Genomic DNA, 24,937 nt, shown 5'->3' with positions numbered 1-24,937 from the left:
TCACAATCCCCAAATGGGCGGGCTAATCCTGGGCGACCCCGTTTCTTCTTCACGTTCCAAATATGTACATGACTTGGCTCATTACCGCCATCGCTTGGACCAACTGCATACTGCAAATATAAATCAATTTAACTATGTTAGGCGACGTTTAATTTACCGATCTTACAAGCCATAAATTAGAGACAAATCTAAAAGTCCAAACCGAAATTGATTGAAAGGCCATATTTTTATTAAACTGGTGTAACGACAATAATAAGACACCACCGCCAGTATTCATACACCAGCATAATGCCGAGTCTCAGTTTTCACATGCTAAAAACAAAATGTCACACAGGAGCACAGGTGTAATTGGAATTAAAAGAATAACATGCTGACTTTAAAATAATTAAAAAAAACCCTAGTTTCATTGATGCTTGACGAGAGTGAAATGCGTTACATGATCAAGTGTAATTAAACAAAAGCAGTACTGTTTTGATCATAAACTACTGTACGTCTTAAGTATTTGGAGCTTTCACTGCATTGTATGCACCACCCACACCAGATAAAAGTCTTCAATGATTCACACAGTGCTTAGTCGAGCAGACAATTATACATTAAGCTACAATGTGTTGGCCATCTAGCAACGGTTGCTGGTTCCAAACAAACAAAAGAAACTGATACAGGCAGTTATATTCAGACAGTAATGACTACAGTAACATATATTTGATAAATAGGAATGACAGTAGAAGATCCCTCATGTGATTGTGGGACAGCTTGAAAGAAAACCTGAAGTTGTTGTATTGTGGTAAGTTAGCCTGTGGATGTGCAAACTGTGCCCGGAAGGTTCGGAAAAGAACCCTTAGAAAAACCTGAGAAAGTCAGAGTGTGTCTGAGTGTGTGTGTTAGCAACACTACTTGATAAGAAAGAAGTAAACCAGTGTTAAAAAATATGTTACTGTTCTGCAAGAACTACGACATTAAAAAAATACAACTCTGCTTAACTTGCTTTTTTTTTTTTAGTAGAAAAAAATTGAAATTGAATACATGAATACAGGGGACACGGGTTTAAAATCAAGCAAAAAAAAAAAAAAAAAACTGTACAGGAAATATTTGTGCATTGTCATCATTAAAAATCATAGCCAGTCATTCAAAAGCAAGTGAAGTTCAATAAGCACCCAAAGAGCCTCTTAAAATTTTCAATAGACAAAATACTCTTGCCAGGCGACATTCCGCGGACCCTCGCTAACCCTACACCTATCCGTATACATGACATATCTGTGGGCTGACCACGTACTCATCAAAAAGGTTTCTATCATTAGTTTGTACATGGCAGTCTACACTGTACAGTTCCACTGGCTAACATTCCTTAAACTGTCAAACTATTCTTACAAATTCAATATTTACCTAAAGAGCTGGTGTAAGCATTACACATTGTGGCCCAGCATCTCAAAGGACTCAAGTAACAATTTGATAAAAAGCATATAAGACTTGCCAATAATATATATATAAAAAAAAATTAAATATGGATTATTGGCGTCATGTAAAACGTTGCTGGTAGGACTGTTTGCAACCACCGTATCGTGGTGGTAAATGGTATTTTCTAGTAATAAAAGCCTGAAATGGCGGAAGCGATTCGACATCAGGTGAGTGGCAGCAATAATTCTTTCATTGTCTCAGCACTAATAACAGCATATCATAAAGACCAAGTCCCATGAAGAGTGCAGAAACCATTAGAATCCCGCTACTGGTCTGCAGTTACTCCAAATATCCTCAAGGTGGCAGAACTAAAATACAGGAAGGGCTGGAATGACGACGCAGGAGGCCGGCTTGCGATGCCTTTTAAGTAGGTGGGTGGATGAGCGTGCTTCATGTCAGTGGTAGTGTACGTGCTAAATATCTGTACTGGAGACGGGCAAAGGGCCACGATGTCCACCGAGGTTCCCGTCTCACGTCCCCAGAGGTCCTCACCGGTTTCTGGTTTCCTTTGCATTGTTAAGAGTCAATCGTCAAAATTCAACAACCTAAAAGCAGCAACAACAATCTATCAAATCGTGGAAGGATAGCTTTTGTGCATTCATCAAAGGGTTGGCGCCGTCCTTGCCCTTTTCTTTAGGAGTACTTTTCCTCCAGCTTTAGAAATCGCCCCCCTTGTTTTTGGTTTTTACCCGACGTTGAATCAAAACTGATTGGACACTGATCGTCGAGAAGTTCCAACCATTCGAGGGGAACTATCGATGCGTATCAAAAAGTGGAGGGATACTTTACTGAAGGCGGCGCAGCGCTCTCCCCAGCATCTGAACAGATCAGCAGGAAATCTTATGACTACAGACGATAAAAGAAAAGCAGCAAAGTACAAGAATCTGGGGGGGTGGTGGTGGTGGTGGGTGGGGGGTGGGGGGGGGTTCTGGAAGATCAGATCGAGAACAAGTCGGTTGGAACTTCTGCTCGATCGTCTCCAAGGGTCAACCTGACAACAACGAATGGAGTCGATCAATATCTACCTGCTGATCAGTGTCCAAACAGATTACCCAACCAACTGTGCATGTTGCCCAAGCATAAAAACCAGCGAGGTCGGGTGCACGGCTGCGTCCGCAGGGTGAAGGAGGACATCAGGCAGTCCTCTCCTCCATAGTGGGCTTATTGCTCGGGATGGGCTGCGCCGCATAGACACTTCGACTGTGGCTGTCCACGCTTTGGAAATACGGGTGGCTCAGCGCAGCAAAGGCCGATATCCTCCTGGAGGGGTTGAAGGCAAGGAATTGCTGGGAAAGAGGGAAGGAAAACCACAGCTGGTTAGTGAATCAGAAGGTTGGAGAACATCATCACCAATTTGGATCCGTTTGGTACCATTAAGAGGGCCTGTCCTTGCTCGTCCATGTCCGGAACGAAATTCTCTATTGGCTTAGGGGGTCGGGGGGTGAAGGCACTCTGTGGCAGGGCCACTTCCTGGGGCCAGTCTTCTGCTGAAGGCACTCCCACAACACTGGGGGGTTGAAGACAGGCATCAGTACAGTTGGAATCCATGAACACAAACACATAAAATTAATAATGTTGCTCTTGGCAAGTGTCTCCTAGCTTGGATCTCAGTACTTCGTTACAGTTCTCAGAAGAAACGAACAGCACGGAATGTAAAATCAATCCGGCATCCTAATTCTCTGCAGGGCTGCATCCCGGTTGTTCGAGCGCTGCTTTAAGGGCGCCGCCATCACGCAGACAGGCGATGAGCCCCGCTGAAGGTACCAGATGTAGGAAGGATCTTGATTCCTTCCTAGGTTGTGACAATTAAAACTGGGCTAAATGTGTAACCGAGCTGTAGGCGGAACCAAATCTCAGGTGTTTGGATTCTCAAATGTTGCAAATAGTCGATTATATATATGAGGAATGTCTGACTCCAATCTACTGGGAAGCGCAGCTAATAATACTCACTCAAAAATCTTGCCCAGCTGATCAACATCTGAGTTCCCTCTAAATAGCGGCCTGGGAAAAAGGAAATAAGCAGGGTTATTTTCAAGGCCTCCGCTCCGACATCTGTGTCTTCTTTATACACTGTGCTGTGCAAAAGGCAATATTTTAATTTCGTTTTGGAGGGCACCAATTATCTCCACGTTGAATAAATTCCCACAGTTAACTGCAGATGAAGCGGCCCCGACGTGCAGCGTTTGACCCGAGGCAACGAGGAATGTGTGACTCTGCTGCGAGCGTTTGAAGTAGCCACACACTCGCGGCGCTGTCTCGTGTTGCCAGGACCGCTGAGCCGGGAGAGAGGGAGGAGAACACGGTAGCAGCGCCGCTCGCGGTTCCTGTGGCTTTGGATGGCCGTGGGCAGCCATGCCTGGCCTGGCAGCGCCGCAGATTCCACTCGCCGTCACCAGCTCAGGACAGAAAAAGCCCATTTAGAACCAGCGCGCGTGTGTCCGTCCCTGGCCCGGGTAAAGAGGAGGACACACGTGGAAAGAAAAGCTTAAACAGAGACGGGTACGCGGCCCAAAGCCTCCTGCCCGACATCCTGTTAGAGGAAACAAGATGTGCTTCGGAGAAACGGTCGTATTTTACTGATCGCTCTCCAGCAGATGTCAATGTAATGCAAGATATTGTCACACGGGTGCACTTGAAGAGAGCTGCACTTCACTCGACGGGCTGACTCGCCACCATGTGCTCCCTGTGTTTTCCCACTTGCAGGAAGCTTCGCATAGCTCAACACCCACACTTTCCTACAGACTCAGACGCTGGGAAATTAGTCACAGAGGGGCATTTTGCACACATTTACAATGACAGCTAACCTTCTGTTCCGCTTCGCTATCTGAAGTGGAACTAAGGGTTCCTTTCCACCTTATGGAGTCGGCACCCCAGGGGTCTCAGGTTTTCTGTGCGTGTGAGCCATCCTGCTGTAAAACGGCTGACTTTGGAGGAGGGCTGATACCGCACATGCAAGTCTTTTCAGGATAAAGCAAAGCACTGAGGTTTGAAAGCCATTTAAGATCAGACCAAACCAGTTCTGACTGTTGCAAAAGAAGAAGTAGTTGAAGAAGGAAAAAAAAACAAAACAAAAAAAAAAAATCACCGACAGCAAAGTCATCGTGCCAAAACAAGTAGTGCTGATAATTCCAAGAGGTCCATTTTTAAACTTGGAGTGGTTTGTTGAGGGGGATAACCGGATTCTCAGAGCTGGCAGCGCGCACGTGCCGAGGGACAGCACAGGGGCACGAAGGCAAACTTACATCCAGGCTCCTTTAGGCCCGACTTTAAGATTTCCACACAAACAAACAAATGTGTGTCAGTGAAAGGAGGCCCGGCAGTGGGCTCGGGCCGAGTCACGCTTTCCTTAGCGGCAACATGGCTGTGTGGCTCATTCCACAACCTCTGGAATGTGCGCGTGCACGTTAGCATGTGAGCGCGTCGATCTCCCTGGGTGGCAGAGGAGAGGGTTCCCGATGCACGCCGGAGCGTCTGAGCCCCGCGTGTACGAGAGGGGGCCATCCCAGCGGACGCTCCGGCCCGGCGACAGAGTGTGAGAAAGTCAACATGGATGCGGAGCCTCTCCCACGTTAACGCAACACAGTAAACCTTTCCAATCTGGAGAAATGTCAACATGCAGGAGTGCTCGCTCGCTCCCCATTCACTGGCACTATGAGTCACGGCAACGCCATCCCAGCCATGCAGATGCAGACTTGTATGATATTTGCTCAAATTCCTTTGTTCGCTATCATTAGTCAGTTGTCTCCTTTCTTGTGCCACAAAACCGTGATGACAAAAGTGGGGAGGAAGATGCCCGAAGCATCGTTATGTTGGTCTTGAGAAAAAGGTCCAGGATTCAGAGGTGGATCTGGATCAATGGATCAGGGCGAAACGCCGGTCAGTTACCAACTCATCGGGCACAAAATGAAGCCTCTCTACCCAAACTGTTCGCGGTTATTATCCCCACTTCAGCACGACCGCCGACCAATGAGCAGTGTTTGTTCCCCCTCCCTTGTTCCACACTTTACTTTCTCTGGCCTTCTCTCACCGCTTCTCCCAGGTGCCCTTTAATCTCTAACAGGTGGCCTTTTAAATGCAGCCATCTTAATCACCTGCAGAGACACCGCGCGCGTGTGTGTGTGTGCGTGTGTGTGAGAGAGGCCATCAAAGAGCTCTACCTTGCCTTCCACCTTGAAGCAGACTTGGACAGATGCCAGATTGTGAAAACACACATGTACGCAGCAAAGCTGTGTTTTTTTTTCACGGTTTATTGTGTCACATTGAGACCAGAGCGGCTCTGATGCAGACACACAGCTCTCAGTGCAGAGCTGCCAGGCTCAGGGTGTCTCTTCTGTTATAGGAACACGCAAAAGGAACGAGGGCGGAACGCTCTCTGTGCACATTTCGGTGTTGCACAGCTATGAAACCCCATATTAAACCCATAATAAACCCACGTCAGGCAGGGCTGCTCATTCAGCCCACTGTATATAAATTGAATACTGTTTGAACTGGTGAACTGTTATGGAAATTTATGAGGAATGCCTGACTGGAAATCTGACTCGGAATTATATACTGCCACCAAATCCATAACATCAGATATGCTCTGATAAAGCATGGAGCCATGGAGGTTGGTTAAACAATCATCCCTAAGTCCTAAAGGAGGACTGTGACCAATGATAATGCTGGATAAATCCCGATTATGTTGACATTAAGTGATTCGTCGTTTGATCTAAAGAAATCTGGGAGGATTATACGAAACGAGTTCTGCGGCTTCCCGATTAGGCAGCAAATCGATGTTACGGGCGACCAATTGCGACGCCCTGACGACCTCTCATATCATGGAAATAGGCTGACAGTGATAGCATCAATGCAACCCCTTGTCCATCCACCGTCGCACTTCATCACGTGAAAGTATTTCAAGGCATGATCTCGTCTACCGAGATCCCTTTTTACTTTCCTTTTAGCTCCGCTGACTTCCCCAGAGAGACTGGAGGTAATGTTAGCATGGCATTTATCTTATGATGTCCTCTCCACTGACCTGACTCCGTCTGGGACCGTTCATTGTATCCCAGTGTGGGTCACTGGGCACGCGTGTCTGCATCTTGGGCCATAAAGACAGTTGAGGAAGGAAGCATAAATTACAGCCAGGGCTCCTCCTGGCTGCCTACCTCCGACACACTGTTCTTATCTCCTCCTGAACACAGCAGGCTGGTTAGATCGCCGTTCACTCTGGATGCCAAAGCCCACTCCTGCACATGGTACTGCCCAAATATCAGAATTAGGCTGAAGTGGCAATGATAAATCATGGCTTCACACCCTGGCAGAGGCATGTTTCTTTTTTTCTGTCTTCCTTCCTTCCCAAAATCAGACAGTTGAACTAAGAAAAACCGTCTGTTATTAGCTTGGCTCTCCAGCGCGTGTGCGAAGTTCGTTAGACCACAAAGACGCTGAAACCACAGCAGGCAGTCTCCCATTACTGTAATGGCTCGATAAGCCAACTGCTCACAATGCATCTGACAGGTGCCATGTGAAGGAAATCTTGAAGTTTTACAAATACCCCAATAACGCAGCTTCTTCTTCTTGAGTCTAACCGAAATGGAAAAATTCACCCTCCGCGCGCCGGACGGTTGGAGCGGAAGCTCGCCCAACATTGAAGGAGTTTGAGGGATTAAAGCCTCGACAGTTAATGACTTGATAATGAGCACGTGTCTGAGCATTAGCAGCGCCACTACCTGTATCCTTAACTGTACTTATACGCTAAGCTAAGCGGTTGTTTCGGTCCATTCGACCTCAGAAGCCTCCTATAACTAATTTAATAGCCTGACCAGTGACCCCAGTAAGATACACACCTATACACACAGTAAGTGCTCTCTAACCTCAGGCCAAACCCAAAAATGTATAAATTTAAATCGACACACACAACCCATTATGAGCTACAAAGTGTTTCCATGGTGACGCTAGGCCACAAGAGACCGTTGAGTGTTAAGTGTAAAGATATAACCCTAACCCTTCTGCATTCCATCCACCACTGGCGAACACGTCTGCACACAACATATTTATCGGACCAGAACTGAAGCCCTTTACAGGCGCGTGACCGTCACATTTTTCACTCACCTCCTCCTGAACATCTCGGCAAAGATGCAGCCAACGCTCCACAGGTCCACCGGCGTGGCGTAGCTGGACTGGAGCAGCACCTCCGGCGCTCTGTACCACAGCGTCACCACCTGCAACAGACATCACCTGGGAGTTTTACTTAGGCCGTCATTTCATATAGAAAACATCCCTTAATGGCACGAAACGACTGCAATGGGGTCTTCCAATCGCCTTTATGCACATGACAACACTTACTGTTGTAGAAGTAATATTTCTATACACCCCCCTCTGAGATTTATGCAAGGTATGAAGTCATATCTGGAAAGATGTGTCAGATTAAAACCTGGCACATGTACAAGAAAATAGCTAATGTGACCTGAGGTGTAACGTATCAGTTTTTCCCACTTCTTCCCGAGCGTGGGTTTCCAGGCTTGTCACAACTTTTGCCGAGGGCTCAGCACGCACGTTGAAGCGTAGCCTGCAGGAAAGCTGCAGCATTGTTAACAGCTACAGTAAGGAAAGCCTCCAGACAAAACCCAGTGACCCCTGGTAAGAGTGGACCGGTTCCAGGTGCTTTCCTCAACTCCAAGATTTTTCCAGCAGTGTTTGGCTGCTGTTGCTCCACACACGGGCCCTGCAAAGCCCGTATGTGGAGCTCCGCGTCTGAGGCGAATGTTAGTTGAAAGAATGCGGTGGTGTCGCTGCAGCTTTTCCGAACGCTGGCCCAGTCGCTCTCCAGGAATATTGGAAACAAAACGCCGAGCTCCACGGATGCTCCGGCTTGTTCTCTGCCACTGTGACGCACTACAGGTTAAGTTTAGCTTGTGTTTTCAACACTACTTTTGGTTTGGACTCCTTTACAGCGCTGAGTTGTGCCCAATGCTGTAGCCTGACCTGCACCTCTTTAGAAATGCTGAGTCGATGTGGATCCCATCCGTCCATCAACGTCTCTGCCTGCTCCCCTCTTGTGTCCCGGTTTCACTCCACATGCAAACATGCATCACACATTCTTCGCGGCCTTCAGGCCTAATTTCTGTTACGAACCGACTGAATGCCTAACGAACCAACGACGTTCCCATCTGCCACTCTTGCTAACAGGCTAAATTAGGATGATGTGCTTGTTAAAACATTAGCAGCTAAATCAGAAAGCCAGCAGAGCCTGCGCAGATCTTCACAATGGTATCATTTAGCTAAAAGCAGCACTTCTGTCCCGACTCACTGATCCAGAAATATGATCTAACTTGGCCAAACGCTACCCCAAATAATTGCTCAATGAGGCAGCTGAAAGTAAACATTCGGTCACATTTTTCCGGCTACACTGAATCACGCTATTAGTAGTGCCAGTGGCAACTTTTTGCACATGTCTGATCTTTTTCGCTGAGCTTCCTGCTTCAGAGAAAGTACGGTCAAAGTTAAACATGAATGGAAACTGCAGCACCACCAACAGAAAGGCCAGACAGTGTTGCTAGTGTACTTTAATAGAGCTGCATTTATCTAGATCATGCACAGACCCCAGTATAACGCACCCTTTAATTTAATGCCGTATTGACACAAAGGCTCTTTAGGTGACATTTTACATTCGACTCCACTGCTCGGAAGCCTGGATGCAACACACTCGAATGCATGCAACAACATCGCTGCATGCAGCTTGTAACCCTACAGTCAAATGTCAACCTGCATGAATACATACATACAGCCAAGCTTTCTAGGAAGAACCACAGACCATGAGCTCGGGGTATATCCGCCTCTGAACAGAATCACTCGAAATCGTGGCCACAAGTGCAGATTAAGCCATCAGCTTGTGCAGATACCTAGCGGCACCGGGAGACATATTTAAGAGTAAAATTAGAACACCATAATGAGATGAGTGTGTGAACTCAATTTTGTTTGTGCAATTTACTCTACATAGCTGCATATTTCCAAAAAAACATACATTATAGTGTAAAATAGATGATGTTGCCACCATACAGCTACTCTGAACAGGCATTTTGCAGCCGTTATCCTGCTCATCAGCAGATCCTGTTCGCTGGTCTTTCAGAGTAACACAACCGTGGGTGAGGCTGTAACATCTCTGAAAGCATTGTTATCACGCACAGCCACCATCCTGAGTGCACCGATGTATTTACATTCAGTATGAATCAACCGTGTTGGACGAGAAATCCCGAAATAAACCCTCTTGACAAAGGAACACGCTCTGACTCATGGCCCAAACACACAGCATAATAACTGTTTTCATGGAGACTATTGTAACAACACGGAGGATGTTGTAAAAACAGAAAAGGACATTCTCCAGTGGCAGCGTTTTTCTGTGCTTTATTTGGTCCTTTCCCTTCCTCTTCTCCCGACCAGATTTGCTGTGCATCTTCCTTAGTCTTTCTTACCAATGTCACTCTCTGTTCTGCTTCCCACGTCCTTTCAGCTCACCGCTCTTCCTCTACAGACACACAAATGGCATGCAAAACAAGCAGAAACAGAAACTTAGCCGGGCCTGAAATGTTTAACTGTTTTGTCAGCTTGCATTTGAAGTCCGTCTCTCCTCCTCTTCCCTTCCGCATGGCAACAGAAAAGCCAGAATAGGTCAGATAAAGCTGAGCACAAAATAAAGGGAAAGAGAAAAAGAAAGAGAGAGAGCGCGTGTTGGGCTGACTCTAGATTAAAGGACAACATTCTAGGAATTCCTCTCTGCTGAGAGCATCCTCCCCCTCACCACCACCACTCGGCTTCAGGGAGGAAATGGTTTCTCGTGGCCCAGAGGACCTCTAGACCTCCTGGGCTGGACCTCCAAGCTTGACTGGCTTGCAACATCCGGCCCCATGCCACCATCCCACTGTAAGTGCACATGGACATTTGACAATAGGGCGCACGAACGCGGAGGTGTTTGGTTTGTGTTATCTGTCAGCACGTGCACGTGACTGAGCGAGCACCTGCTTTTTGCCTGGGTTCACGTGCGTCGGTGCCAAATGTTTTCCCTCGTCTGCTGGCAAATGTATGCAAGTTATCTGCAGAATGTGTTTGATGTTTTAGGGTTAATGACTTTTGCAGCGGAGGAATTTACCAGACGTTTGCTGCCGTTGCACCGATTTTTCCACTTTTGATCCAATAATGTGACCAGTGGTGCATTTATGCCCACCTTCAAGAAGAACGTGGGGCAGGTTCTTGGTTGCATGTGTGACGCTCTTCAGCAGGGCCACAGCTGTGAGGAAATGACTCTGGAGACATCTGGACTAAGGTGATGAGCACCGGTCCTGAGGAGTGGGCACGCACCTCCTGTTCCAGTACAACATTCCCATATCCAGTGTAATTAACATTCCACCGGCTTAATGATCACAAAGACCCTTAAAAAAAACAGAAAACTTTTCAGTATAACAAGGGCTCAGGTGATGTTACACAAATTCGACTTTGATGTTTCCAGTGGATCTCCACAGACCCACTCGTCCTTCGCCATGACGACCATTTTCCTTTCCCTCTCCTGAGCGGGGCCTTTGCTGTGACCCAGTGCCACGAGGATGAGACCGAGGCTGCAGCGCTGGCAGCGCAGGGGCCGGTGGGGCTTGGCCAGGGGCCTGTGTTTACATTCCCTCTCACTGAGGAAGCCCAGGATGAAAGAGCACCACTGCATGTGCAGACGCATACCATTTACAGTACACACACGTGCACAGTCACAGACCTGCGCTGCATCAAGCAGCCTGTGACCAAATCACGGCGTTTGGAGCTCTCTTTTATTATATCATAAATATTCACAGCCGTCTCTCGGGTTAAGGCTTCAACTGCATCAAGTCCTGGAGCCTGAACTTGATTACGTTCCTGACAGCAACAGGAATTAAACTCTTCCTACACAAGTCTAAGGAAGGAAAAAGGATACAGACCCAAGTGTATAAGCAGGCCACATATGGGAAAACGAGAGCGGATGTATGTGAACGCTGCTACGCACTCGGGACTACAGCAAGGCTGAGGCTGGAACACTGAGCCTCTGGAGAGGCCCCACTGAAAGCTCTAGCAGTCAGCCATGTTGTAAACAACATTATTTCACTCCTCCCTCACTTTCCCTCCTTGTCTTGTTCTGCAGAGAGGACAACTCCAATACCCTACAATGCAGCAATTCCAGGCCAAGAAAGGAGATAGGAAGTGGAAGAGATGATTCCGAAGACCCCATTTGAGCGGGGAAGAGTCGAGCTGCGCGGCTCGGAGGGGAAAGTGCAAGAGCAACGCGCAAACTATACAGTAGAAAAGGGAAAAAAAGGGGCACTACAAATGTTGCCAAAGTATGTGCAGTGTACAGGAATGCAGCATGGGGCCCTCGGCGAGTGAAACAAAGACAGCACAGTCAGTGGCGCTCTCTCCCCAGTGCTACCACATCCGCACATCATTAGCTGGAAAATTCCTGATATATGCTGTAATTTTTTCTTGCCCCCCCCCCCCTCCTCTTTCTGTTGCCATTGCTGGTACTGACAAGGGCTTAATTTCCAGATGCCGGTTGCACATTCACTCTCTGCATATATACCCACCAATTAACCATGTTTTCATGCCTGTGGCTCAGTCAAAATCACCTCCAATAAATGAGAATAAAAAGAGCGCGTCGTAACTATTGACAACGCTAAACAGGGATATATAAAAGAGAGGAGCAGCGGCCTGGACCCAAGATGCTTAAATGTATAACAACATGGTCAGCGATGTCATCGTCTGTATTTAAGGTTCAGTACATCCTGGCTAACGTGCGCGTGTGATTCCTGATGTCAAATCGAGGCCAGCCCCTTTCCTCCAGCCCGTTGCAGCCACAGAGGATGACTTCTCCTTTCTTTCCCCATGCAGAGCGTTTGAGGAAATATCTAAACATTCCCAGAGTCTGCTGCACGTGCTCTCCTGCGTGCACTGCAGTTTCCACCTCTGCCCCAGACTGCAAAAGTGATCCGGAGTCTGTGAAAATGTAGCGATAACACTACTTACTGTGTGGGGGAGGCTCTGTCTTCTAGTCAAATTAACAGTTTTAGACACCAAATAAGGGAAAATTGTCAAGAGGCGTCGAACTTGTGTGCATCGCCGTCCCTGTTCTGAGAGGTAGCGTCGCACAAACATGAATCTACCCGACAGATTTGACAGGAACCCATTTTAAACCTGTGCTATATGAGACAAACGGTCATGAATTCAACCTCCAAAAACCACCAGATGTCCACTTGTTGGGTGGCGTGCAAAGGCCTTCATTAAATCATTAAGAGGTAAAGGTGGGGGAAAAAAAGCTGGAAAACTGATTGACAGTGAGCTCAGATGGTGGGGAACTGTGGCATTCCACTCAAGTTTTTCAAATCCAATTTGACAGGTGAAAACATGCACATGACACCCGAGTGCGGGAGCTCACGTCTTTCATGAGACCACGCGTTCCGCCTCGCATTACATCCGACCTTAAGGCCTCCTTGAGTTGCAGTTAGGGAGATCCTGTTAGGAAAGATTGTGTTTCGCCACTAAATCATCAAACATTAAAGTAAAAAGTCAGACTTTTTGAAATCATTCTAAGATGAGATTCATTTTTCAGTGTTGGAGAACTGATGATCTGTTCCCAGGAACGTCGCTCCAGCATCTTAACCCATACATCAAGGCTAAAGATACGTCGATATGTATATAAATGACTGAGGATGTCCGGGGTTATGGGCAGCCATTGTAGTCGTCCCTTTGGTGTGGCAAAGATCCAAACCTTAGTTGTGGACATTGGCTGAAGCCGCTCTAGTTTAATGATGGTTGGATATGTTGTAAATGGTGAATGTCTGGAGCATTCAACAACAATGAGGAGGTTAACGAAGGCCAATAAGGACTGACCACGGAAGAGGAGCAGCGATGAGGAAAAGGCAGGGATAAAATCCTTCAGGTGCCAACTGTTGTGGATCCTCTCTCTGAACAAATGTCCCACTATTTGGTGTAAACGTGCACCAAATAGTGGGACATTTCGACTACAAACCTGAATAGCATTGTGATCGTATTTCCAGACATGTGGTGCATTTTTTGTACCCCCCCCCCCCGACCCTTCAGCCACCCCGGGATCATCAATACGGCATCAACGAAGCTCCAGATCTCCAGGGGCAGCCAGGAGCTTTATGTGACCCCGGCACCGACCCAATGGGTGGTCTCCCCCATCTCCCGCCTGCCTTTCAGCAGGGGTGGATCCTGGGTAATGCTGGGGCCATCATTCAGGCGCAACCGTGCACAGGAGACACGTTTTCTGAGAATGACATTAACAACCCTGCATGTTGCTGGGTGAGGAACGAGCCCACGGCATGAAGAGAAGCACAAGCATTGCTGGTAAATTATCAGCACAAAGTAAGAAAGTGGTATACTTCCCAGGCACGAGGGACTGTTCGTAGGGACTGTATGCAAATGCCCTTTATGCACTCTTGTCATTCTATAAGTGTTAAATGAATCACTTTGAAAGCGAGAGAGAAGCACTTAAGCAACAGCAGTTCTCCAAAGCCCATCTGTCTAGCAGTAACAGTGGCATTTGGTGACTAAATAAGCAACTGCTGGTCCGTTGGGCAAAGGGGAAGATCCTCGTGTGCCCTTGTGTAGCTGTGCACGGCACACGGTTTTACAGTTAGATTATCTGCTTTTATTAGCAAGAGAAAACAGTCAATAGATGAATGAAGATCGTGTGTGTGTGTGTGTGTGGGTGTGTGTGTGTGAGCATGCGTGCCTTTGTGGGTGCGTGTTTTTTGGACTTCTGGGGGGATTCCAGACACAGGCGCATTAATCTACAACCGAAGATCCTATGATCACGTTGCAGCACTGCCCTCCAGCACATGCGCACACGCGCGTGCACACACACACAAACAGACACACACACAAGGAAATGAGGGCGTCAGTCTTTTACTCGCCTGTGTGCATCAGTAGTTTCAGGGACTAGTAAAGGTCAATTCCCATATAACCACTCTACCCTTAGAAGACAGAAAGCCTCCGTCTAGTTATTCATAATGTCACCGAACCTACTTAAACATCGCTTGTGGCGTAATAACACCCACACACACCCCGAGTTGTGTAAATTCCATGGTTAGGTATGAGCAGCGTTGCTGTGCGAGTAATCAATCAGAAGGCTTTAGTCTTCATTCTAAAAAGGACCCATTTGCAAGTTGTTTCACTCTGAATCATAAAAAAAAACCACATCAGTTGTGATAATAGGAAACTAAGCACGGGACTTCTAATTACCACGCATTACTCAAACAGCAAATAGGCCTGGAAAATTTTGAAACATAACCGACGATCAGCCGTGACAATTCTAACAGACCTTTATCAGGACTTCCTCATGGCCGCCCGCTGCCTTCATCCTGAGAGCACCTGCTTACTCTGGTCATCAGTCGGCCCCATTATTGGGGTTCAGTTAGTGATCAACAGTTGAGTCAATTGCAATTACAATTTCTATATGTCACTAATGCCTTTCTGTTTATATTCAGTGTGACAGGGGTCAAACGAACTGTCCACTGATGCGTCTTTAGGTTTACAAGAAGCACGTTTGTTAATTATTGATGACCTAAAAGGCTCAACAACTTCAACATGGAAGAATAACCAGAAATTAGTATCGTTTCCTGATGCTTTACAAACATATTCAAAATAAATCCGCTTGTTTTAAATTTTTGCCCTTTTCCCCCCACATTTGCACGGTGACGGAGCTATTTCACATCGCTCCGATGACCCGTCCACATATTAGGTGGTCTGAAACATCACAGATGAAATCAAGATATAACCCCAGCACGTTGATTAGCAGCACAAGCTACACGCGTGCACGAACAGCTCGATCACCTCATGTGGTCATCAAAAGCTTTTAACAGCGCACTCAGCTATTGTTCCGAGCTGCGTTAATCTTAAAATCTTGTCCGTCCTGAATTCAACTCTTCCGACAGACTCTTTTCAGCCTCTTCATTTTATCTGGTTATCAGAGCCCCGGAGCTCAACAGCTGCACATCAAAGTGCCGACAGTGGGAGGGGAGGGGAGTGAGTCTCTCCTCATCTGCCCCATCCCTGTCTGCAATGGCCACTGAGGGATTCCTGAGACTGATCACAGGGCCTCTTTGGCTCTCACTTTACACAGAGAAACCCTATCATTGGGCCCAGCGCTGCAGAGCATATCTACTGATGCAAGTGCCACCTACCTCATTCATCTACCCTCTGGAGATGGGATGGGGGCTCATACGCGCTCTATTAGCTGGGCAGTTTGCATGAGTGGAAAATTTTCCAATTAGGGCCGGGTTCTTGAGCAAAAAAACAAAAAGAAAAAAAAAAGATACCGAATAAAATCTAAATATTAAATTCAATGCAAGTGTCCTGCACAGAGGCAGGTTTCAAGGATGCAGATGCAAGTTCAAAAACGCTTGTGCGCTTCCTGTGACATCACGAACAAAGTTATCAGATAATGCGATATTCCTGAGTCTATTTGCGTCTCTGGCCCAGTTAAAAACATCCTGTGACCCACTTTTGCAGTGTTTGCTTTGAGTCCCTGTGTTGTAAGAAACTGTTGGATGAGGCCTGCTGACTCCACCGAGGTGAACAAACAGAACTCACCACAGAGGTGAGCGCCATCTGGAAGCTGTAGATGCGGGCTAAACCAAAGTCGGCCAGTTTGATCTGTCCTCCGCTGGTGACCAGAATATTCTGGGGCTTCAGGTCACGGTGAACCACGCGGTGCGAGTGCAGGAAGTCCAGACCCTGGAGCAGCTGGTACATCATATCCTGCAAAAGAGTAATCAAAGAGGGGGAAAAGGGGGGATGAAATAGGTAAAAATGTGAAATGTGCACCACCTTCTTAATAAAACAAAGCCTTTGTGCGGCGCTTTCACGCCGACTACGAACTCAGAGTTATTTCAAACCCTCCTGCCTCCACGAAAGCTTTCCCAAGCCTCCAGATCGATGTTTGAATTCACTCCCAAACAAAGGCCTGGATGACAAGACCCCGCAGAGAGAAGTAAAGCATAAAAGGCCGAGCCTCTGCGGCGCAGGCGGAGTTAACCAGAGGAGACCCGTGTCGTTTCTTGTCAACTGCAGCAGATGTTTGATAACTGACACACACACCCAGTAGGGCAGAGAGAGGCCTCGCTCTGGACAAGCACGGGTCTGTGTTTCTCAGCAGCTGTCCAGCTTGAGTTAATTGGCCCTTGTCCTCTTTTTAATGGCCAAAAGTTGACCTCAGAAATGTTCGGGAGCGCTGCGATTGTGACAGTCTAACCGGAGTAAATCATTGAGAGCAGCGGCGAACTGTGCCGGAGGTGGGCTTGACTCCGTCTCCGTCTTACACAACTGTGAATTTTCTCAGGGCTTCTGCCATTTTTCAAAAATTAAAAGAAGAAATAATAAAAATAAATAAATAAAAATCAATCAATCAAAACAGACGGCCTCCGAGACAAGACGAGAACCAAATGGATGCGCGTTTGGATGGAATTCATCACGTCACTGCACAACACACGCACGCTCCCTCCCTGCACACTTGCCCTCTGCACACCCGCCGAAAGCCTCCGCCAAGACCTCACAAGTGACATGGACCTGAGCCCGCAGCTCCATTCACAGGCCCACCAGCTGGTGAGTGAGTCAAAGGGGTCTGCACACTCAAGCAGAAAACATTAGCAAACGGCGTGGGGCTCGCTGCCGTGCTGGTCACAGAGGAGGAGACTGGACGCCCAACAATGCCGCAAAGACCAGGAGTGATGTGTGTGTGTTTGGTACACACACACACACACACACACACACACGCACACACAAAACTGTCACCCTGGGTGTGTTTCAACATACAGTTCCATTTGTGTGTGTGTAGGCAGAGTGTGCATGTGTGCGTGTGTGTGCGCCCTCTGACCAAAGCCAGGCAGGAGGCATAAACAGACCTTCCTTTCTACATCTCCATCCAGCCATGACCCGGCGAGGAGGGCAGCAGACAGACAGGGCCATAAGAGAAACAGGCAGGCAGTTGGTTATTTTGTGTGTGGAGCTGGGGGGGGGGGGGGGCAGCTATTGTGTCAGCCCCCAACTCCACCACCACCAGTTCCTCTTCGCTTTAAATAGCCATTGCACCATGCGCCCTTTCAACAGCATTTCCTAGTAAACACTAATTACCTCAGAAGTGTGACTCTTGGGCAAACACACAAACAAACGTGGCCCCCTTCACCCGCGTACCATCTTCCCTCCAATATCAATTACACACGACACACATTCTGGCTCGGTTCGGAATGTGAAACGAGCACATTATTAACCCCACAAATGTGAAAAATTAACAGGAAGGAATCAGCCGGAAGGAAGGAATTTGGATTTCAGCTACAAGAATACCTAGACCAACGCACAACTAGATAGCATGGGTCACGCAGAAATTACACAAAAAGGCAACAGGAGTGACCCTAAAAAAAAAGCTGGAACACCGGGGGAAAAAAGTAGTGAGCCCTCCGCGAGATGCAGTCAAAACATGGCTTTCTGAGTGCACCTCCTTTTCTAATGCAAATGTACCAGAGGCAGCCATATTGTTTATTGTAGCTCGGCACAATATGGGACATCTGCCGGTTAGCGTTAGTGTAATTCCCTCCCCATGCTTCATTAACCTCCTCCTTTATGGGCTCAGAGAATAGAGATGGGAAGGCTTGGACATTGGTGGAAGAGGAGGGTGGGCCGGACCCAAGCGCCAGCCCGGCTGAGGAGCACCCAGGCTGGGGCAGCCCAACTGCTTGATGTCCTTCCAGCTCATTTGATTCCTGGAGGAGGACCTCTTTCATCAATGAGCATGCGGTGGGTCTCGAGTCCAACTGAGGCCGAGTGGGTGGTGGAAGGTGGAGGACGGGCTGGGGCGGAGGGGGTGGACTGGGTTTGAGGAGACACTTGCCTGGCCTCTTGCTGATGGTATTCAGGAGTGAAAGCCGTGCGTAAGAATCTGCCCTGCATAGAACTAATGACGTGACATCTGAACAAAATTGTCCTTTTCCTCCGACACTTCCTGGTTATTCTTTCATTTCATCAACTGACCTATCGCCTCGGTGTTCAAAACTACAAATCGTCATTGTTGGAGTGCTTCTTAATGTTTCAAAAGGATGAGGAGTGTATCAAAAGGAGCATTGTTAATAACAACAAGTATCAGTTTTAGCAGAAAAAACCCCGGGAAAGCCTCCAGTGCCATCGATCTAATGCCACAGCACCCAGCCATCATTTGAGCTCGACACAGAAAGGACACACATGTCTGGCCCTGGGGTGAAATCCAGCAGTTACTGGAAAACCTGCAGTTTCTCTCTTTTTCGAATGCGACACTTAAAACTAAAGATCCCCTCGCTCCTAAACGCAAGCCCGTAGCTCTCTGGTGTTACACGCGATAGGCTTACAGACCTCGGGGTGAAACACGATGAAGATTTTTAAAAATAGACAAGTATCGAGACATTGAGGGAAACTTAGAGAACAAAAGAGACGCCTGAACACCCATTTCCGACCTGCAGGCGACGCGTTCGGACGAGGCTCCTTTCACACGGCACCAGTTTACCGGTCAGCTCACAGTTACACGTCAGGACAGTTCATGTAACGATTAAGACATCTGAGCTTGAAGGTCTCCGACCTGTGAGACCTTTACATCACAACTACCACTTGTCCCATCACGTTGCGCAACTTTTCCCCGCCACATCCAGTGAATTCCAATGTCCGTGTGGCAGTTAAACTCCCAGGAAAGTTAATGTGTTGGCTCTAACTATTAATGTCCATTTTAACATTCAGGAGGATAGATGATGATAGACGATATAAAAGTTGAGTGGACGCCTCAGCTTGATTAAAATCATCCCGGAGGAGTCCGAATGTGGCCGGATTAACGGCCCCAGGTAGCTCGGCTGTGAGGCAAGAGAATGTGGCCGGCGAGCTGGCCCGTGCGTCGGCGCATGCGCTGCGTTTGGCTTCTGTCCAGTTGGCCTGGGAGCAGAAGCGTCCCACCGAGTTGTTTACTAACAGTGTGCTGTGTGCGGTAGCAACCAGTAGAACCTAGCGAACCGCTGCAAAGCGTTTTTGGAAGGACTTGCTGATTCACGGACGAGTTTACTGACGCGTGAACTCGTCCGTCGCTGGTGTCGATTCAGCTGTGGCTAACACTTCTTTATGGATTGTGGTGGCGTGACATGAAAGGTCCCCAGTGTGGCCCAACAGCTACAAAGTGAAATCCCCACCTAGCTGGGGGCAGTGGCGTGACTCCACCCATAATCTAACAACTGCAAACAGCTTTTTGGACAGAAAGTTCAGTTGACTGAATTATTCACACCAGGCGAGCGACAAGTGTGGTCTTTGGAGGCGCGTGTAAATGCTCCTAGTGAGCGAGAGCAGACGAGCCTTTCTCTGGGGCACATCTGCCACACGTGCTGCCCTTTGAAACACTCCGGTTCCTCTGAGAAAACATGCCCTTTGCCACACAGGCACGATTACGGTCGTGAAGTTTTACGGATTAACAAATATCTTTAACCAGATATGTGCCGCGTTGCTTTTAGACTGAACGCAGTCGCAGCCATTTATGCCAGAGTGACGAAATACCTTGATGGTCTCAGGTGGTACTCCTGGATCGGGGGCCTTCTCCAGATAAGTCGTCAGGTCCTGATCCACATGCTCAAAGACCAGAGTGAGTCTGGTTTCTCGGTCAGTCCGAGAGACTGTGCATACATCAAACAGCCTAAAAATAGAAAAGCATACATGAGAGAAGGGAGATAACGCCACAATAAGCCTCGCAACAACATTTGGACTCAATGTTCTGGGTTTTTTTTGAGTGCATCTACCGGCTTCTGTGCATTGTGATGCGCATCGTGTTGTATGTGAACAGATAGGTCTGATATTTCAGATGAAAATGCTTGCAGACAAAGGGCACCGTGTGCTGCAGGGCACGCTGAGGCACTCAGGAAAGTCAACCAACTCCTTCTATGCAGAGCCCTGAACAACACTGTTTACGTGTGTCTCACTAGGCAACAAACTAAGGCCAAGAATCCAGATTATGCTGAAGACTTTCCAAGGCAGGCTTTGGTGAAAACCTGGAAGAAGAAGAAGAAGAAAAAAAAAAAAAAAGCTGTCCAGTATGTTCCTCTTCAAAGCGCAGGGGACCACAAGCAGCATTCCTTGTGTGGCACTATGACAACTCCTGATGCTCTATGGGAAGTCGAGTGCAGCCTTGGCTGGAGCCGCTGCGAAAACAGCACTTTCCATCACGGCAACACAGCACACACAAGGAGGCACCGGGCAGATACCCTGGTTCAAAGTGACCAGGTTTTCATGAGATTTTCCCCTCACAGAAACACGTCTTTGAGCCCTGAACCAGGCTTTAACACTACCTGCATGATGGTCGACGGTGAAATCAAAACAATGTGCCACTGTAACGTTAGAAGCCGTTCAAGTAAATCCGAGCATGGAAAGTAATGACTAAACCTCTCCGGAAACCCTTTCAATATCTTCCGAGGCACCTTGTGTCCATGCCAACACCCTTGTAATCGGCGTACTTGCTGGAGTGAGGGGTGATTCATTCAAGGTATTCAAAGGTGATGTCACAGGAAAGACAGCGCTCTATTCCTGCAACATGGAGTTAAACGCCCCTCGCGGCTCAATTGTTGGCCTTCAATGGAGGCTCTCGCCATACACTGAACATATGGAATGAATAATGGGGCTCATTACAAACGTCCAGGAGTTGCCTGGAGTCTCACAGAAGGCCCGTCATGCACCCTTTCTGGCCCGGACGGCTGGGCCACGCTTGTTGCCCCAACTGCAGGACGGTGAAATCCCAGCGGTTGCCCTGGCGATCCGATGAGCTTTTATTATGTATGTATTATTTAAACACGATGGGTCAGTTTTTTTGGGATTGTGAGCAGAGACGGGGGTCATTTGGGCAACGGAAGGGACGGAGCCTGCGCCACCATCCGTTTCAGCGACATCCCATCTTTACCCAACCTCTTCAGCATAAACATGCGCTGCGCCGCATTCAAATGTGCACGTAACCAACGAGACCGCCAGCACACACATGCATACATGCAACATGGCAGCGGCTTACAGAGGAGCAGAGCATGACCACACTAACGTTTACAGCCTCCAGTCAACATCCACAAGGAGGCCTTCCTTTATGAGTCTAAGTATTTTTATTACTAAAGATTATTCTCTTTAGTTAAAGGGCCAAAAAAGGATCCAAAAGTCCACCTTCTAATTGACTGGGCTTTTAATTTTAACAATATTGTCTTAAACCAATAAAGATAAATAACACGATCAAGAAGAGAAATTTACGATGCGATATTATTGCATCACCACACCGGGAGATTATGTATTTATGTACGATTAAGGTAAATTTAGGAAATCTCCCCTTTGCTCCACGCTGTAAAAATTCCATGTTGAAAGGAGGACCGGGTCGGGCCTCGGCCAGAGCTGACGCACGAGCAGAAACCTGACTTTGGAGGCTGGAATTCACTTCAAAACTGAAAGTAAATGTGATGTCTGTGCACTTTGCACTGTGGACATTAACAGAACTTTCTACACTTTCAATGTGACGGACACCAACAGAGGGGACTCCCTCCGCACCCGACCACCTAAAATTAGAATTTGCACATTTTAAAATCAGGCCAAAAATAAAAATCTTATTGGGAAAGCAGTGTCTGGGGTTGCATTATTTATATTTCCAACAACAAATAGGAAGAGTTGGTTCTGGTCCGTTGTTTGGAATCGGATCATGAAAAACCTTAACTACTGTCCTTTCTAACGTAATCTTCCTTCCACCAAGTCCAAAAATGTGTGGGTCTCATTCTAGCTGTTCCTGTGCTGGTCCCGTCCTCTTGTTTTGTTATCAGTTCTTCAGTTACACATTTATTCTACTCAAGTTTGGGGTCAAAGCCCAGGCGGCACAGAGCGAGAGATGTGGAGGCGAGTCTGGGTCCAACCGAGGTGCACCGACAATGCAGACGGTATAAAAAAGCGTTACCAAGCGACAGAGATAACCTTTTGCAGTGGAGTTTGGCTGCACGGCCGCCCTTCTTCTGACCGACTATGCATGCAGGATTTGCGGTAATGTGATAAAACTCTCCCTCAAATCAAGTTACCTAATCTGCAAACAAATGGGTGAAAGTGAACACAGGCCAAACATATTGGGTATATGTGACTTTAAAGAATAAAAAAATAACACAGGAAAAATGCAACATAACGACGCGTTCCACAGCTCGAGCTGTGGTTAAAATAGTCACTAATATGGAATAATGGTCAACTTAAAGTACAAGTGTGATAGAAGGATGTAAATAGGGGCCACGGGCGGACAGGTGTGCACATCCCTGAAGTCTGACAGTGACAAGCATTCAATGCAAGCTGCACATGAAATGACAGAAAGTGGTTTTTGCTTTTAAAAACAGCTCAGAAGGAGTGTTTGTATGTGCCAACCCTCACGGCGGAGTATGAGTGTCGTCCCTCTCACATATGCCCCCCCCCCCATCACTTACCTGACAACATTGGGGTGCTCAAAGGCTTCGAGCTGCCTCAGTACCGCCACCTCCCGGATTGTAGAGAGCGGCATCCCCTCCTCCTCCGTCTGGACACGAACTTTTTTTAGTGCTACAAAGCGTCCTTCGTTCTTCAAATCTCTGGCCTTGTAAACTTTCCCATAAGCGCCTTCCCCGATCTCGGCCACAGCCTCATATCGAGTGTTGGCACTGTCTGTGTCCATTTTTGCGGGGTTTTTTTTGGTTTTCTGTCCCCTCTCCCTCTCTCTCGTCTCTTGTTGAGAATATTGCGGGGAATCCCGGCGAGGGTGACGAGCCAGAGAGTTTCTCACAAAGGCATATTCACAGAAAATGGTCGGCACGTGCAATGCCTAGATGACAGGGAGACACAGATGGAGGAAGACACCATCTTTGTCAGACGCGGTCAAACTGGGCTCCAGGTAGGCAGCAACAGGACTGTCATTACGGTTCATTTCCAACACCAGAGCCCCGCTGCGTCTCCTCCTCCTATTACGCACAGCAACTCATGTCCTGCTACCTCTAACGCATATGTCAAATAATTCGAATTAAGCGCATAAAAAAATTGGGTTTAAAGCAAAGGCTGCGATCAGCGAGCTGTCTCGTGCATTTAAAAAGCCTACACCCACGTGCAGCTTTGCTTTAAATGCGTAAATGCGCACTTAAACTGTGAAAGGAAACCAAACCAGAAAATGTAAAGGAAAACGCACAAAGTTTGAGCAGAAACGTGACGCGTTAAAAATGTAAAAGCTGGAAACGCGGAGAGTCCATATTTTAACCTGACTTTGTTTCGTCAGAGTTTGATGCGACACAAACTTAGCGAGCACGTGGCTGGCGACTGATTGCATTGTCTGGACTTCCTACAGAAACAATCCATTTAGAACGGCGCAAAAGTCGCGTTTCGGACGCTTTAAACTTTATTAGTAGGTGGAACAATGTTCTAACGTAGTTTTAAAGTGGTTTTGGAGTGCTTACGTACATCCCTCGATTTTTTTCTTATTTAATTGCGCGCTGACCCTCGCTAATTAAAATAATTCCGGCAAGTTGCGCAGCTGCTCGGTTCAGTCTCCAACGGATTATGGGGCTTTAAATAGACACTTTCTGATATTTCGAGGACATCAAATATCACATCCGACACCAATATCTAGACTTTAAGTGTTTACCTTGGATTAAGCTGTCAACACAATGCTGTGGAGTCGACATGTCCGACAAAATGCTGAGGAGGCATTGGTGTCTCGGGCAAAAACGTCCTGCATCAAACGCATCCCTGTGCTCCATGCGGGGGCCACACAGGTAGTCGGACGGTGCAGGCTGTAACCCTCATCCCTCAGACTGCACCAGTCCAGGCAGAGACACTCAAACCGGGGAGGAGGAGGTGGTGAAGGAGGAGGAGTGCTTTACGAAAACTCTCTCTCTCATACACACACACACACACACACACTCACACTGCAACTTTGTGGGTGGGGGTGTAGGGTGGGAGGAGGTGGCGGCGTTGGTGGTGGTGGGGGTCAGAGGACAAAGGCAAATGCGTGATCCAGGCCTCCCCAAACCACGCTTCTTCTTTGGATTTTCTCCTTTCTCTCCGCTCCCCTTTCTCTTCCATATATCCCCGGGTAGGCCCATGCAACCGCGGCCGCGCACGCCTGTGTGAGCTCCGTCTCTGGCTGGCTTTCCCACGCCGGCTGAATGTGCCCTGACCCCCTTCAGAGAGGTTTGACACGGAGCGGGGACATTTCCGCATTCCTCCATGACTACAAAGGCACACCGCCTCCTTTTTGCTCTCCCTCGGCCTCCTCGGTGCTTTACCATTCATAGTCCTCTCCGCTGGTTTTTGTCTCCAGTGTCAAACCCGGGAGCGCCGCGGGGATCGGAGAGGGGAGAGAGGAGGCTCATTGGACGGACGGACACACTATCTATCTCCCTTGAAGCATTGACTAACGTCCCGGGGAAACAATGCGCCAGCGGGAATGCGATGT

General features: G+C 47.8%; 1 protein-coding gene across 2 annotated transcripts; it reads right to left on the bottom strand.

Moving 5' to 3' along the window:
• Positions 1 to 207: 207 nt before the first annotated feature.
• On the bottom strand, positions 208 to 23,198 carry cdk6 (cyclin dependent kinase 6). Of its 2 annotated transcripts, XR_003890278.1 has the most exons (8): positions 22,944 to 23,198; positions 20,026 to 20,161; positions 16,063 to 16,230; positions 7,549 to 7,658; positions 3,406 to 3,456; positions 2,827 to 2,962; positions 2,481 to 2,741; positions 208 to 2,273 (listed from the first exon to the last, which is right to left on the bottom strand). XR_003890278.1 is itself a non-coding variant. In XM_029845247.1 (7 exons), the coding sequence occupies exons 1-7, from the start codon at positions 23,165 to 23,167 to the stop codon at positions 2,589 to 2,591; spliced, it is 978 nt and encodes a 325-aa protein (XP_029701107.1). In that variant the 5' UTR covers positions 23,168 to 23,198; the 3' UTR covers positions 208 to 2,588. The 2 variants fall into 2 exon arrangements, 1 of the variants encoding a protein (XP_029701107.1); XM_029845247.1 differs by having other exon boundaries at positions 208 to 2,741.
• Between the last annotated feature and the right edge of the window lie 1,739 nt (positions 23,199 to 24,937).

Source organism: Takifugu rubripes, chromosome 12 (genome assembly GCF_901000725.2).
Source record: "Takifugu rubripes chromosome 12, fTakRub1.2, whole genome shotgun sequence".
NCBI lineage: Eukaryota > Metazoa > Chordata > Actinopteri > Tetraodontiformes > Tetraodontidae > Takifugu > Takifugu rubripes.
Note: the sequence above shows the minus strand (reverse complement) of the source record. Positions and strands in the feature narration are given on the sequence as shown.

Coding starts and splice junctions, on each gene's coding strand:
- cdk6 (XM_029845247.1), bottom strand. CDS start 23,167: ATGGACACAGACAGTGCCAACACTCGATATGAGGCTGTGGCCGAGATC. Junction 16,231..20,025: donor TACCACCTGAGACCATCAAG/GTATTTCGTCAC, acceptor ACTCTTTTGCAG/GATATGATGTACCAGCTGCT. Junction 2,963..3,405: donor CAGCTGGGCAAGATTTTTGA/GTGAGTATTATT, acceptor TCAACCCCCCAG/TGTTGTGGGAGTGCCTTCAG.